The sequence below is a fragment of the Mobula birostris genome, chromosome 6 (assembly GCF_030028105.1).
Source record: "Mobula birostris isolate sMobBir1 chromosome 6, sMobBir1.hap1, whole genome shotgun sequence".
Classification (NCBI taxonomy): Eukaryota; Metazoa; Chordata; class Chondrichthyes; order Myliobatiformes; family Myliobatidae; genus Mobula; species Mobula birostris.
The window spans coordinates 79,809,569-79,824,546 of record NC_092375.1 but is presented as its reverse complement, the minus strand read 5'-3'; the positions used below and the strand labels follow the sequence as shown (position 1 = coordinate 79,824,546).

The following is a 14,978-nucleotide window of genomic DNA, read 5'->3' as shown; positions in this document are numbered from 1 at the left end:
CGCAGTGTCTGACCAAATCCAAAATAACAATTGGCTTAAAGGGAGAAGCAGATCCTCAGAGGACTAACTGAGGTCCTGTACAGAGGCAGATAAGGACAGGTGAATTAGACTCAAATTACTTCAATTACACAAGAGCCAAAGGAGCCAATGTTGACCAAAAATATCAGCATAGTGGCCTAATTGGGACAATGACAGCTTACAACTTCTGACAGATGGCACGGGTCCACATCAGACACGGATAATAAAGATGGGGCTACCCGCCGGCAACACATTTAATGAAATGCTTAACTAGGCAATGAGAGGGGCAAGACAGGAGAATGTACAGCCATAGTGGTAAGTGAAAGACAATGAGAAGTGTTTTACGTGTGGAGGTAGGGGGCGGATGGCCCAGGATTGTAAGAACAGAGGTAAAAGCCAAGTTAAGTGCAGTAATTGTGGGAAGACGATATACAGTAGCCATGACAATTATGTGGCTAGGCACCGCTCAAACACCATCTATAAATTTACGGATGACAGAACTATTGTTGGCAGAATTTGAGATGGTGATGAGGAGGCGTACAGGAATGAGATAGATCAGCTGGCTTGAGTGGTGTTGCAGCAACAACCTCGCACCAACATCAGGAAGACCATGGAACTGTTTGTGGTCTTAAGAAAGGGGAAATCGAGGAAACACACACGACTCCTCATCAAGGATCAGAAGTGGAAAGGGTGAGAAGTTTCAAGTTCTTGGGTGGCAACATCTCTGAGATGCAATTACAGTACAAAGAAGGCAAGGCAGCAGCTATATTTCATCAGGGGTTTGAGGAGACTTGGTATGTCACTAAAGACACTTGAAAATTTCTACAGATGTACCCTGGAGAGCATCCTAACTGGTTGCATCACCATCTAGCATGGAAAGGCCACTGCATAGGATCAAAAAAAGCACTGGAACATTGTAAACTCAGCTAACTTCATCATGGGTACTACCCTCCCCAGCAATTAAGACACCTTCGGATGGAGATGCCTCTAAAAGGCGGAGTCCATCATTAAGGACTCCCATCACCTAGGACAAGCCCTCTTCTCAATGCTACCAAGGAGAGGTACAGGAGCCTGAAGAGACACAGTCAGTGTTTTAGAAACAGCTTCTTCCCCGCTGCAATCAGAAAAAGAAAATTAAATTAATTACATAGTGCAAAAAGAGAGGAATAATAAATAATAATGTACAGTATTTATTTATTATTCCTCTCTTTTTGCATTACGTATTTTATTTAATTTTCTTTTTTTGTATATACTTTTTTGTAACGCCCCGGGAAAGGTTTCACTACTGATGTATTGGTTTCTCTGTAGCAGGAGTGTTTGGGTTATGACTAGAGATAACGGGGGTTTTGGAATCTGCGAAGTCCAATGAGGGGAGTGATTTTCTTTCTCATGTGCCCGAGAGTGGGGTATTCGCGGGTTTTTGTTTGGCAGATGATGGAGAGGGAAGATGCCAGAATGGAGAGGTTATAGACTGCAGGACGGAGTGGGTTTGGAATGGGGTCGGGAGTCGATGACGTCCGGGGGAAATCGATGGAGAACGAACGGACGGGAAAATTGTGAACTCCAATGTGAGCATTAGACTGTTCCATTAAAATGGGCCCTTTTCTTTTTGTTTTGTTTACTAACCCTATAGTCAAATTAAGAATTATATAGCTCAATCATTTAATTGCATATGGTGTACTGTTTGTTATTTCGTGGTACGGATTTGTGACAGGGGAAATCATTGTGCAGCATCCAGACAAATAAGATTTCACAAGTTTGGCAGCACCGGAGACTGTCTTCGATAAGTCTAGACTGTCTTCCCCTAGACTAATGCCGCCGGCTGAACCTGAGGATTACATGTACATACTTATTGTAATTTATAGCTTTTATTATTATGTATTAGAATGTACTGCTATTGCAAATCAACAAATTTCACAACATATGCCAGTGATATTAAACCTGATTCTGATTCTGATTCACTTGTTGGTCTAAAGGTGGAAGGAAGCTGGGAAAAGGAAGATGCACTCTGCGGTTAAGGATCACCTCTCTACTTTGAGTGGCAGTGTAGCGGGAACTGTCTTTTAGATCTCCACAGAAGAGTTAAAAGCACACCTGATGAAATGACTAGTATTGGCCCTCAGTAGGAAGGGAGGGACCCCAGAATGTATGTCAATGGGCTGGCAGTACACTATGTTGGTAGACAGTGGGGATTCAATATTCATCTTGACTCACTCATTGGAAGTAAAACCACAATGGTCATGGGGCTAGGGTGAAAATCCATTCTTGCTCAATTAAGCCAGCCCATTCTGATGCAGATCGACATCACAATTACTCCTATACATATTTACAGGTATTTGAAAATTGGGGACAAATTTCAAGGTACAGTTCTGACAGTCTGAAGTTGTGTATTTGTGACAGAAAATGAGAAGAAGCATGAAAGTAATACCCAAGGGATGTAAAAAAGCAATTTTTAACTCCCCCGTCCATACAGTGAAGAGAATTTATCAGGTTTGGGGCTCCTAAACTACAGTTGCAATTTTGTGGAAAATTATGCTAAGCTCACAGAATTTCGTAAGAGGAGGAAGCAGGGCAAAGAGAAGGTAGAATGGAGGCTGGAGGTACTGTCAATCACATCTAAAGCAAACCTGAGCTGCAGTGCTGGCTTTCAGCATGCTGGAAATAAACAAAGCATTCCATATTTTTTGCAACTATCCAGGTGGGGCGGGGGTTAGTTTTATACTGCTGCAGTACATCAAGAATATGGTGACAAATTGCAGCCTGTAGCATAATATTCTGTAAAGTGGGACCCTGTAGCGTTAGAATTGTGTTGATGCATTCTTGCAATAAACTCTGCAATTTGGGCTGTTGGAGCACCAGAACCTACTACTTTGGTGGGTCAGGTAGTCTTGCACACATCTCACAACATAGTCATTCTCCTGACAACTGGGAAACTATGGGCAGAGTCCAAAATGGGAGAGGGTATTGTTACCTGCTGACAAACCTGGACAGATAATAAGGTTTAGTTTGGTTAACCCAGCCAGTTTAATGGGATAGAATGGATCCACACAGGGCTTCATGGAGCTAATGCAAAGGGTGATAAGATGCTTATAGGAGAAACACTTTAGAGAGGAATGATGCATTGATTTCGTTTGCAGATGGGTCTAGGAAGTACCATGGCAGAGCATCATGAACAGGATGGGCTGTTGTGGATTAAAAAAGGAATCTAAAGGCAGGAGGAAAGCTCTTGGGCCACAGGTCAGCACGTGGCAGAACTAAAAGTGCTAACAGAGGCACTTAAGTTAGGCAAGGGAAAGAGGATGAACATCTTCACAGGCGGTAGGTACATTTTTTAGAGTAGCATGTCGTTACATGGCAGCATGGCCAAGGGTGACCACGTCAGGACGGCATATACAACATGAAAGTTCAAAGTAAATTTATTACCAAAATACATTTACTGTATGTTACCATTTACAATCCTGAGATTAATTTTCTTGTGCCCATACTCAATAAATCCATAACTGAATCAATGAAAGACTGCACTAACAGGGTGGACAACCATTGTGCAAAAGACAACAAACAAAAAAGAAAGAAAAAAATAATAATAACAACAAGTAAATAAATAAATAAGCAATGAATATCAGGAACATGAGATGAATGTTCCTCAAAAGTGAATCCATAGATTCTGGGAACAGTTCAGTGATGGGGCAAGTGAAGTTATCCCCTTTGGTCCAGGAGCCTGATGATTAAGGGGTAATAACTGTTCCTGAACCTGGTAGTGTGAATCCTGAGGCTCCTGTACTTTCTTTCTGATGGCAGCAGCGAGAGAAGAGCATGACCCTGGGGTCCTTGATGATGAATGCTGCTTTCCTGCGACAATGCTCCAAGTAGATGTGCTCAATGGTGGAGAGGGCTTTATCTGTGATGGACTGGACCAGATGAACACCGAGGGGATAAAGTTAGAGTTGGAAAAGACAGGTGAAAGGGTTGCCCTAGTACCAGGCTACAGACACATGCAGGTAATTTTTAATGTGACTGCTTTAGCAGGGACTGTTAGAAGGACACAAAGTCCCAGTCTAGGTATCAAGCAATCAGCTGAATGAATGGGTGGGTGAAGGCACCCCTGCGTACCACATTCAAAACCTCACTCTGACTACTCATGTCCTGGGAGACTGCAGAAATGAGAGGAGTGTACTGTACTGTGCAGCAGTCCTCCACATTCCCTGACATGTTGACATTCAGATGTACCATCTAATGAGAGTGCATAATGTCAGAAAATACCATGAGGAAACATGGATGTTACTAAGCAATTCACTGGCCAATGCAGTTTCAATTATACAAGTCTAAGACAGGGATGAACTCAATGCAAAGGAGGAATCATTGGGCATGTGTAGAAGAGGCCTGCTACATATGATAACTGTTCCCCATCCATTTTGCCTGTTAATAATGAAACCTTCCTGAAGCATACTTTGGTAAACACCATCTACTACTTCACTATATCAACAAGAGCATACTACAAGGGGCAGTCGCAATGCAATCTGACTGGTTATATTGTGACAATCAGTGATGTCTCAACCAAATGAATGATTACAGGGTAGAGCTTGGCTGTGCCAGCTGCATAAGGGTTGGTGGAGCTCACAGTTAATGACAGTGACACAGACAAAGGATTGCACAAGTCTGGTCTGGCTGAAACATGACTCTCAACCAGGGGTTTCCAACCTTTTTTATGTCATGGACCCTCACCATTAACAAAGGGATCTGTGGACCCAGATTGGAACCCCTGCTCGAAACCAATCATTATGGTTGTGTTATAACTGCCACATTGAAACAGATAAAGAATAAAACCACTTGGCATCAACCTAGACGTTGAGTATGGATTCAGCAAAAGTTGCTCCCAGCTCAGTCATCCTTGCAGAGTTCTCCTCAGGGGTGGCACAATGGCAATAAATCTTCTGCCTCATGGCCCCAGTCACCCAATTTAAATTCTGACCTCCAGTGCAGTCTGTGCCGAGTTTGAACAATTTCCTTGTAACTACCCAGGTTTCCTCCAGGTGATCTGGTTTTCTCCCACATTCCAAACACATTGGGAATATGAGGAGAATAAAATGTGTCTAGGGTAGGTTTAACGCAACTGAGTGTCGTAGAGATACTGCATGAAAACAGACTCATTAGACCACTGAGCCTGCATTGACCATCAACCACCCATTTACACTAATCACACATTAACCCTTTTTTAAAATTCTCTCCACCTTCTCCTCAACTCAACCAATTATCTAAATACTAGAGGCATATCACAGTGGTTATTCAAACCACCAACCTGAGCATCCAGAAGAAACCCACTCAGCCATTGGGAGAACATATAAGGTCCACACAGACAGAACCCAGGCTTCGGATTGAATCCAGATCTCCTGTGCTGGCTGGCAGCAACTCTATTAGCGACACCACTCTGAAAGCCCTCTGAGGGTCGGCAGGGACTCAGTGACCTGAAATACCCATTTCTGTGCTTGTATGACCTTCTGTCTCCATCTAGGGCTGGATAATAACCTTACATAGTCATTCTCACAGAGTCATACTGTATTGATCATGCGTTGTGTTCCATCATCATAATCTGCCCAATAGAGGGGTCTGCACAGGCAGAAGGTACTGTATAGCCATAGATGTCCTCAACCCTGACTCCAGATCCCATGAGTTCAGGTTAAATATGAACAAAGAAACGTTCTCCTATCTTCTGCAACCAACGATGCTCTTAAAATACACTGAAAGAAGCAAGGACACAGGATATAGTCTGGGTGAAGTACATCAAAGTCCACTACCAAGCACCACTGACTGAATGGACTTCATACCAGAGGACCTGGCTGTCAGACTGAGTCTGTGGCAGTCAATGAGTGATGGATAAACATATTTGACCTCATCCTCACAAATCTACCCACCTCAGATGCAACTGTCCATGATAGCATTGCTCAAACTGACCACTACGTGGGGACAATATTCTGCCTTCACACCAAGGACCTTTCCATTGTGTTGTGTGACATGACAAATCTTCCTTATTGCAGTAGACACAAAACAGCTCAGAACAGGGCATCCATAAGAGGCTGGAACCATCAACAAAAGCAGCACAAATGTACAGTACATCATAGACTATAATCTCACTACCGTGGATACTTCTTAAGCCATCATTAATATCAAGACAAGGAATCAACCCTAGATCAATGAAGCACACAGAGCAGCATGCTTGCAGCTGTTCCATGTGTATCAAATGATAAAATGCCAACCTGATGAAGCTGCTAAATGGCAAAAACAAAACACGATAGATATCCCATTTGCAATGGATCAGATTAAAGTTTAGCATTATTGATGCATCTAGGCTTGAGTGATAATAAACGATTAAGCAGCAAAGGGGACGAACAGCTTCCAAGAACATTTCCATTCTCAACAATAGCAGAGGCCAGCATGTCAAAATCAAAGACATACCACAATGGCATTTAGAACTTCCAAGTGCATGATCCTCTGAGATTCCATACATCATTGTAATAAGTTCTCACACAATTTGACAGACTCAACAACTGTCAGAGAGCATTAGGTTCAACTAAGACTTTGGGATCAAATAACTTCTAATTTGATTCATTGAAGACCCGTGCTTCAAAATTAGCCTCAGTTCTAGCCATGCTGTTCCAGGTAACTGGCATCTAACTGACAATATAGAAAATTATCTGGGTATGTCTTGTTGAGACAAAGCAGGGCAAATCCAAAACAACTGACTACTACTCAACCGATCTACCCTCTATCGTCAGCAAAATAAGTGAAGTTGTCATCAGCAGCACTTTAAGATGGCTCTTACTTACCAATAACTTGCTCACTGCTATCATTTTGGGTTTTGTAGCACACTTATGACGCAGAAGGAAGCTATTTGACTCATTCAGTCAATAACGGTTCTCATGAGAGCAATGACACTTGTCTAGCTCCCCTTCATCTTGTTCCCATCTAGCCTTGCAACCTATTCTTCCCCGTGGGCTCATCAGCATCCAACCGGATTGCTTTAGCAACTTAGCTACACAGAGGACAATTTACAGTAGATGATTGCTGTAAAGTGGAATGGAGCTAGAAACCATGTAGTCATGGGGAGAATATGCAAATCCCTCACAGGCAGCGAGAAATCAGGATCAAATCCTAGAGCTGCAAAGGCTACTTAGCTCCAGAACACAAAACATCCTTGACCTAAACATGGACCAAAGACCTTAATCCCAGAGTTGAGGTGAGAGGTACTGCCACTAACAATGGGGCACCACTGGCATTGATTCTTGGTTAAACTGAAGTCTAGTCAAGAAGAAGATCTTCTGTGGTTGGATATCTACCTTGTACAATGAACATCTAATGAAGGGCCTCTTTTACAGACATTTCCTGACCTGCTGAGTGTTCCAGTACTTTTTTTTTTGTTTTTATTCTTGTATACTGGAAGCCGGTTATAGATGTTGGAGGTCATTCCCCAGGAGGTTCTTGTTGATTATCAAGGCAGTGTTCTAGGCCCAAACATGTTCAGCTACTTCATTGTGACCTTCCTAGCATAAGAAGGTCAGAAATGGGGATGCTTGCTAATGATTGCACTGTGTTTAATTCCATTCGCAGCTCCTTGAAACATGAAGTCGTACATGCCTGTATGAAGTAAGACCTGGATGACGTTCAGGCACGGGCTAATAAATGGCATAACAAAAGGTGGGGAGAGTAGGTTATGGGGGGGGGGGAACAGTGGAGGAATGGAACTGGTCTGTGAACTGGCACAGACCTGATAGGTCAAGATTGTGTTGTTTTTAATGTTATAAGGAAAGAAGAAAACTGCAAAAACAATGGCCATCTTCAACAAGAGAGAATCTATGCACTTATTCACGACATCGCCCACCATCAACATCTTAGAGGTCGCTATTGACTAGATGCTCAAAGGGACTAGCCATATAAATATAGTGGCTACAAAAACAAAGTCAGACACTGGGAGTTCTGTTGTGAGTGATTCACCTGACCAGTTTATTGCTGTACAATGTAAAAGGAACAAATCAGTTAGGACTGTGCAGAATTACTCTCAACTTGTCTGGATTCAAAGTATATTTATTATCAAACTATGTATACAAAATACAATTCTGGGATTCATCCTCTCCCAGGCAGACAGAAAACAAAGAAACAGCATGGAACCCCTTCAGGAAAACATCAAATACCCAACGTGCGAATAAAAAGAACAAATTGCGCAAGAAGTGAGTGAACGCAAGGAGTATCAAGCGTGAAACCAGGAGTTCATCTCAGCACTGCACCCCTAGCCAATGCAGTCCGCAGGGCCTTCCTTCACTGAAGTGCCCTAATCCGCATTGATCGCCCTGAGCAAACTGCTCAAAACCAGCAAGGAAAAAGAGTAAACAGAATCCAGGGACACATGCAACATGAACCTCAAAGTCTGCCAAATCAAGTCCACAGCTTTAACGATCAATCCTGGCAACGTGAATCCCAAGACCCCTGCACTTTCCTCCAACAGCAGCTAGCAAGAGGGAGAGGAAGACCGTTCAAGCACAGGCAGACAGAACCGAACACCTGCCCATGCTCCACTCTTGTCCTTATACTTCAGCCTTGCTCAATGCCTCAATCAGAGAGAAGCAATGGAATCGATCATGGGCTCGAGTCCCGTCTCCAGGCTGCACACTCCGCTCCAAAGTTCACCAAACTCCCTCAGAGACAGCAAAGCGCCCGATCGCACAATTACCTCCAAAACACACAATCAAAATGTAAATCACAAGCTCCAATTGCACACAGCTTGGTAATAGATTCATATTTGAAAGAAGAAGTAGATTTATGAGCTGTCTGCAGGACGTTGCTGTTGGTATCTTGAAAGTATTCCTGAAATTGATCCCAATCCTGAACCCTAATTCTACTTTAAACATTCATTCTATTCACCAACACAAAAGATTTTGCAGATGCTGGAAACCCAGAGCAACACTCAAGATGCTGGAGGAACTCAGAAGTGAATAAGCAGTTGACGTTTCGGACCCAGATCCTTTTTCAGGTCTGGAAAGGAAGGAGGAAAACGCCAGAATAAAAAAGGTGGGGGGAGGAGAAAGAGATGATAGGTGAAGCCAGGGGGGTGGAAAAGGTAAAGGGGCCGGAGAAGAAGGGATCTGAACAAGATGGCGACGAAGACAAGTTCTCAGGAAGGATATGTGGCTGTGGTAACGAGTCTGGGTGAGAACATGATGACGATTCTGAGGGTAGCAAAGATTATAGAGGGAGAACAGTGACAAGGGTCTCACTGAACTGCTGTCGAAGAGAAGATTTAAATTTCTTCAGGGTAGGTGTCCCTCAAAGAGAATTTGCAGTGGAACAGTGTTGCATTCTATTCGCTGTCATCGCACTGTGGTTGCAGTGTGAGCTATCTACAAAATACACTGTGCTTACTCACCTAGGCTATGCCAACAGTTCCCAATAAACTTGTATCCTTTACCACTAGTAAGCACAAAGGAAAAAGATGCATGGGAACACTAGCACCTGCAATTTACCATCAAGCTGACCATAACTTGACTTGGAAATACAGGGGATTCCGGTTAATTGGCCTATTGGTTAATTGTTAGTCACTTATTTTGGACAACTCTTAAAGAACAAAAATTAATCAAGAAAAGAGCTGGGATTTCCTTTGTTTATTTGGGATACTCTTCCACTTAGTTGGAAGGCTGTTGCTGAACCCAGTTTCTAACTAGAGCCAGTCACGTGTTTGAGTCGGTGTGGGCCATTAGGCACCACACCATGCTTAGAGTGAATAGTTTTTAAATAGCATCAGTTGCGTGTGCTTTTGTTATGTTACCCATCTGGGCCAATGGATGCCTATTCAAAAAGCAGTGATTTTAGGTAATTTTGCTTTTTATTGTGACTTCAAAAAATTTCACATCCTTGCCAAGATGCCATGAAAAGTTCTGATATGAGCTGAAAAATTACCCTAGGTGTCTGTGCTGGTTTTGTTCATTTACAGTCAATCAAAAGAACATGGCAGGTACACCGGATGAATTCCTCTGTTGATAACTATTATGAACTAATACAGTTTTATAGTACAGTAGTAGTATTGGTAGTGTTCTAATTTGTTCTGTGTATCACTTAAATACATAATTTGTTACTCAGTTAAATGATAGTTTGTCTTTTTTATACCTTTTTGACTATTTCTATGAAACTTTAGATAGTGTAGCAGCTGCTTAATTTGGCTAAAATATACTGGTCCCAAAGTGTCCCAATTAACTGGCATCCACTGGGCCTAAATTCTAGGACTCCCACATCACAGCGCTGTGGGAATGCCACCACCAGAAGAACTGCAGCAGTTCATTGTAGTGGGTGACCACCTTTACGTGGACAATAGGAACGTATAACATATGCTGGCCATTTCAGCACTCAGATTTGAAAAAATGAATAATGAATGAAAATAGAGGACAATAGTAATGAAATTACTTTATATCTCAGGTTATAGGCAACAACTAACTTAGAAAGTTGAGTAGAACGTTCTGAGAAATTGATTATTTGTTTTAGCATGGACATACACCGTATTGTCTAATTTGAACTGTTGAGAATTAGAGGAGGACAAAATTAATAGACCATCACTAAAATTTCAGCAATGACTAATTTTCAAAGCAGCTTAGTTCATTCATACAATTATATAGTTTCTAAGATGGATTTCACATCCATTTAGGGACACATGTACGGATGGTCTCTAAACTTTCCAGATTTGTAAAGTACTTGTGATCCCTAATTTATGGCTGCCCAAGTAAAGAAACCCAAAATAGCCCAGCTGGTGAATGCATCTGGGACGGGCTATGTTGTTCAAACCACGGTAAATTCCTCAGTAGGAGAGGGGCACAAAGACCATTTGCAGAAACCATGTATTAGAAAGCGATAAAATCATTAAGCTATATGCATAACTTAACTTTGATTTGGAAGGACTCTACACCAGCAATCTTAACATAATTAATGACTATTGCACAGTGCTTCTGCTTGCTCCCAATTCTTTGTCATTAACTCTAACATAAAAACACATGACTGGTAAGAAGAGAAAAACTCTCAGTCACAATCCAACACATCTATCCACAAAACAATGAGAGTATAAATGAAAATGAGAACTGGGTACAATGATGAAATAGTCTACAAGCACTCAGTGCCTTGGTCCACATCATGTGGAGTTGTCAGCCAAATGAGAAACTGGGAGAGATGAGTGTGGACTGCAACTTGGAGTCAATGCTCAAAAAATGAGAGTAACATTAGAGGACAGAACTTTTCAAGGTTTGGTTAAGAATAATTTAACACTTATAGAGACAACCTAAGAAGGAAAGACATGCTCTGTTTCCAAAGTGCATCAAAGGGGTAGGAACATATTTCAGGCTGGGAACTATTAATCTTGTGAAGAACTAAGACTATTCACTGCTCCACAAAGAAGGACAGTTTACAGGACCTTGTGAAAGGAAGGAACCCAATCACACAGGAGGAAGTCATCTGGAAGGCCTGATAATATGGTACAGCAAAATAATGTTTTCATTGCACTTCTACACCTCTGCTTTTGGTCACCAATGAGTAAAAATGATAGTTTATTCAACAAACTACTCTTCTGAGTGGTCAGTGCTGTTCTGGAAATTAGGGGATCACTGGAGCATGGAAAATTTCACTGTCATCCATTGCATACTGCAAATGGCAGCTGAAATCCTGCTAGTTAAACAGAGCATTATATGGCTGTTAAAGGCATCTCCATGGCACCTGAACTTGGAATATCATTCCAAACACACAGTAGGTGCTAGATAAAGTAATCACATTGACAATGATCTAATTAGATTGTTCATTAATTATAAATGTGGAATGGATTTCTTCTTATAAAATCAGGAAGAGATATTGTATAACTGGTGTGAAGCAAATGTTTCAATTCTGCCACATGGTATTGTGTGCTGATATACTTCATTTATGACAGCCAGAGAATTCTGCTGAGAATGCCAATTTTGAAAGTCCACAAAAGAGTGTCAATTCGTCGCGCAGCCCCAAGGATCGCAGACTATTGTCAGTAAATACAAATAGGGGTAATTTCTAACTTCATGTTAGGCAGCAACTTTCCCAAACCTCTTTTGAAGCTATTCAATCACTATTTTCAAAGCGATTTGACCTATTCATTCTAAACATACTAATGCCACCGCTGAGATGATATATGAAGGAATTTCAGGAGATCATTTTGAGTTTTGGAAGGAAAACAATGAATAGTTTAAACGCCAGATGGAAACAGCACAAAATGTTTTTCAGATTGGAAATTTGGCTTTAAGTTAGCAGACAAATGTTGTCTTATAAGAGTCTGTTTTCATTGAATAAACTAACAATGTAATCCTATTAAAAGCTGATTTTGTTTTTTCTTGAGAATAAAAAATCAGAGTTTTTAGTTTTATTTGATGTTCAGGAGAGTTCAATGACAACCATGTCTGGTCTAAGTATGTGTGAATTTGGATACTGATTGGGGCAATGACAAGGTTCTACCTGGACCTTCTCTAACCATCCAGAATCACTGTTACCAGTAACAATCAACAATAACTCACTAACATAATGGAGAGTTACATTTCTCTGACACACTTCTTCCACACTACGTAAATCATTTTGCATTTGCTAAACTTATAATCCAGTGTAGTTCTTCTTAAGAAACATGAAGACTTAGAACTGTACCAGTCACATTGATGGGAATAACAGAGGAAGATATAGCCTGGGCCTGCTGACGCATCTTCTGCTCTGGAGTAGGAAGAGGTAGATCTTTGCTCCAATTTGTTTGCCTGTCTAGTGTTGTAGGGATGTTCGGTATAGGATTTTTCGGTCTCTGACCTAAAGCGATCATGTCACTGTCACCATCTGTTGGTGGAATAGACTGTAAAAGAATATAAGAATTTGATAAGGATTGCATACTTGTAAAACAGCAAGAATAATACATGAAACAACTAATTTAAGTAGCATCCTCTTCATGAAGTTAACTTTGGCAAATCTTGGTTGGTAGATTAATTGAATACTGTAAATTACTGTGTAGCTGAGAGTCAGAAGCATCAAAGAGTTAGGGTCGTAGAAAAATACGTCATGGATGCAGGCCCATTGGCCCAGTGAATCCATGTAGACAGTATTTTCCACCTATCCAGTCCCAATTTCCTGTGTTTGTCCCATATCCCTCCAGCCACCTCACCACCATGTGCCTGTAACTATGCCAGTGCTTACCTCAATCACTATCCCCGGCAGCTCATTCCACATATTCACTACCCTCTGTATGAAACGGTTACCTCTCAGGTCCATCTTAAATCTTCCCCCTGGTTTTGGGTTCCCAAAACCTGGGCAAAGGATTGTTACTATCCACCCTATCTATGCCCCTCATAATTATAAACACCTCTATAAGGTCAACCCCTCATTCTCCTACATTCCAAAGAATAAAGACCTAGCCTCACCAACCTCTCCCTATAGCTCAGGTCCTCCAGTCCTGGTAACATCCTTGTAAAGAGTTGGTGAGTTTGTAAGAGAGAATGGGTGACAGGGAAATGAAATGGGAGAGTAAGGTTGAGAGGATTGCTCTGATGGCTGCCCTAAACTTGATTAGCCAAAAGGCCTCCTTCAATGTTGTAAGAGAGCATGAGAATAGTAGAAAATGTTTACTATTTTTTCATAAAAGAGTGTTCCTTCAAGTTTTTGCAAAGCATTAAAACTTAAACCTAACACACACACACACACACACACACACTCAATAATTCTGTACTAAGTTAACCAATAATTAAAATTATCATATCAAAGCAGAACCAATATTAAACTTTGTGATAAGTGTTATTCTTACATTAAAACATAAAGTCTGTGCTGAGAAGTTTTCATTATATATTTGATTGTAAAGTATTGAACATACTTTAGACTTTTCATAAACTGATTTCTTAAGATGATGTTTATAACTCAGCAGAAATGAAACCTATGTGCTATAAAGAGAACTTTTAAAATCAATTTGAAAACAAAATGTAGATGTATTCAAAACGGTCTACACTGGTGACATAACGGAATAAATCTTTCTTTACTTAAAGTATTTCTGGAGGTTTTTTTAAAAGTTTCACTTTCATCTTACCACAGGGGCAAGCAAAGCTTTAAAGAAATGTCATTGGTAATAAAAGTCTACGGCACATACTAAGGCTGGGAGAAATGTTCCATTAATGCATTTTTCTTTTTTCCTACCTATATACAATAGTCAACTCATGTCCTTTATCTTTATTAAAATTAATGTTTTGACATAATATGTAAGGTGGAGCTGATTCTCTTCTAATTTTTGTCTTCCCACAGCTAAACTCATCAGTCACTGAAATAAATAAATATTAGTGCCCATCCAACTTACCATGTCCATATACACTTAGTGGAACTTTATTATGTACACCTGTACACCTGTTTGTTAATACAATTATTAAATCAGCCAAACATATGGAAGGAACTCAATGCATAAAAACATACCAACATAGTCAAGAGATTCAGTTGCTGTTCAGACCAAACATCGGGATTGGGGAAAAATGCGATCTAACTGACTTTCACCGTGGAATCATTTTTGCTGCCAGACAGGGTGGTTTGATGATCTCAGAAACTGCTGATTTCCTGAGATTTTTTACCCACAGCATTTCCAGAGTTTACAGAGAATGGTGCAAAAAAAACACCAAACAAAAAAAAAAAAATCCAGTGAGCAGCAGTTCTGTGGGCGAAAACACTTTGTTAATGTGTAAGGTCAGAGGAGAATGGCCGGACTGCTTCAAACTGACAGGAGGGCGACGGCACCTCAAATAATCACCTATTATAACAGTGGCGTGCTGAAAAGCATCTCTGAACGCACAACATGTTGAACCTTGAAGTGGATGGGCTACAGCAGCAGAAGACCTCACCCAGGTCCATTCCTGCCCCTAATAAAGTGGCCACTGAGTGTATCTTCAAATTAAATGGAATCTGCCAGATTG

The 14,978-nt window shown here is 41.1% G+C and overlaps 1 protein-coding gene across 2 annotated transcripts in view; it reads right to left on the bottom strand.

Moving 5' to 3' along the window:
- Positions 1-14,978, bottom strand: part of LOC140199132 (actin remodeling regulator NHS-like) — a 467,573-nt gene that overhangs the window by 19,718 nt on the left and 432,877 nt on the right. For both annotated transcript variants that reach the window (XM_072260706.1, XM_072260707.1), the window contains exon 5: positions 12,697-12,892. In XM_072260706.1, coding sequence (XP_072116807.1) covers positions 12,697-12,892 — 196 coding nt within the window. The remainder of the gene's footprint in view (positions 1-12,696; positions 12,893-14,978) is intronic.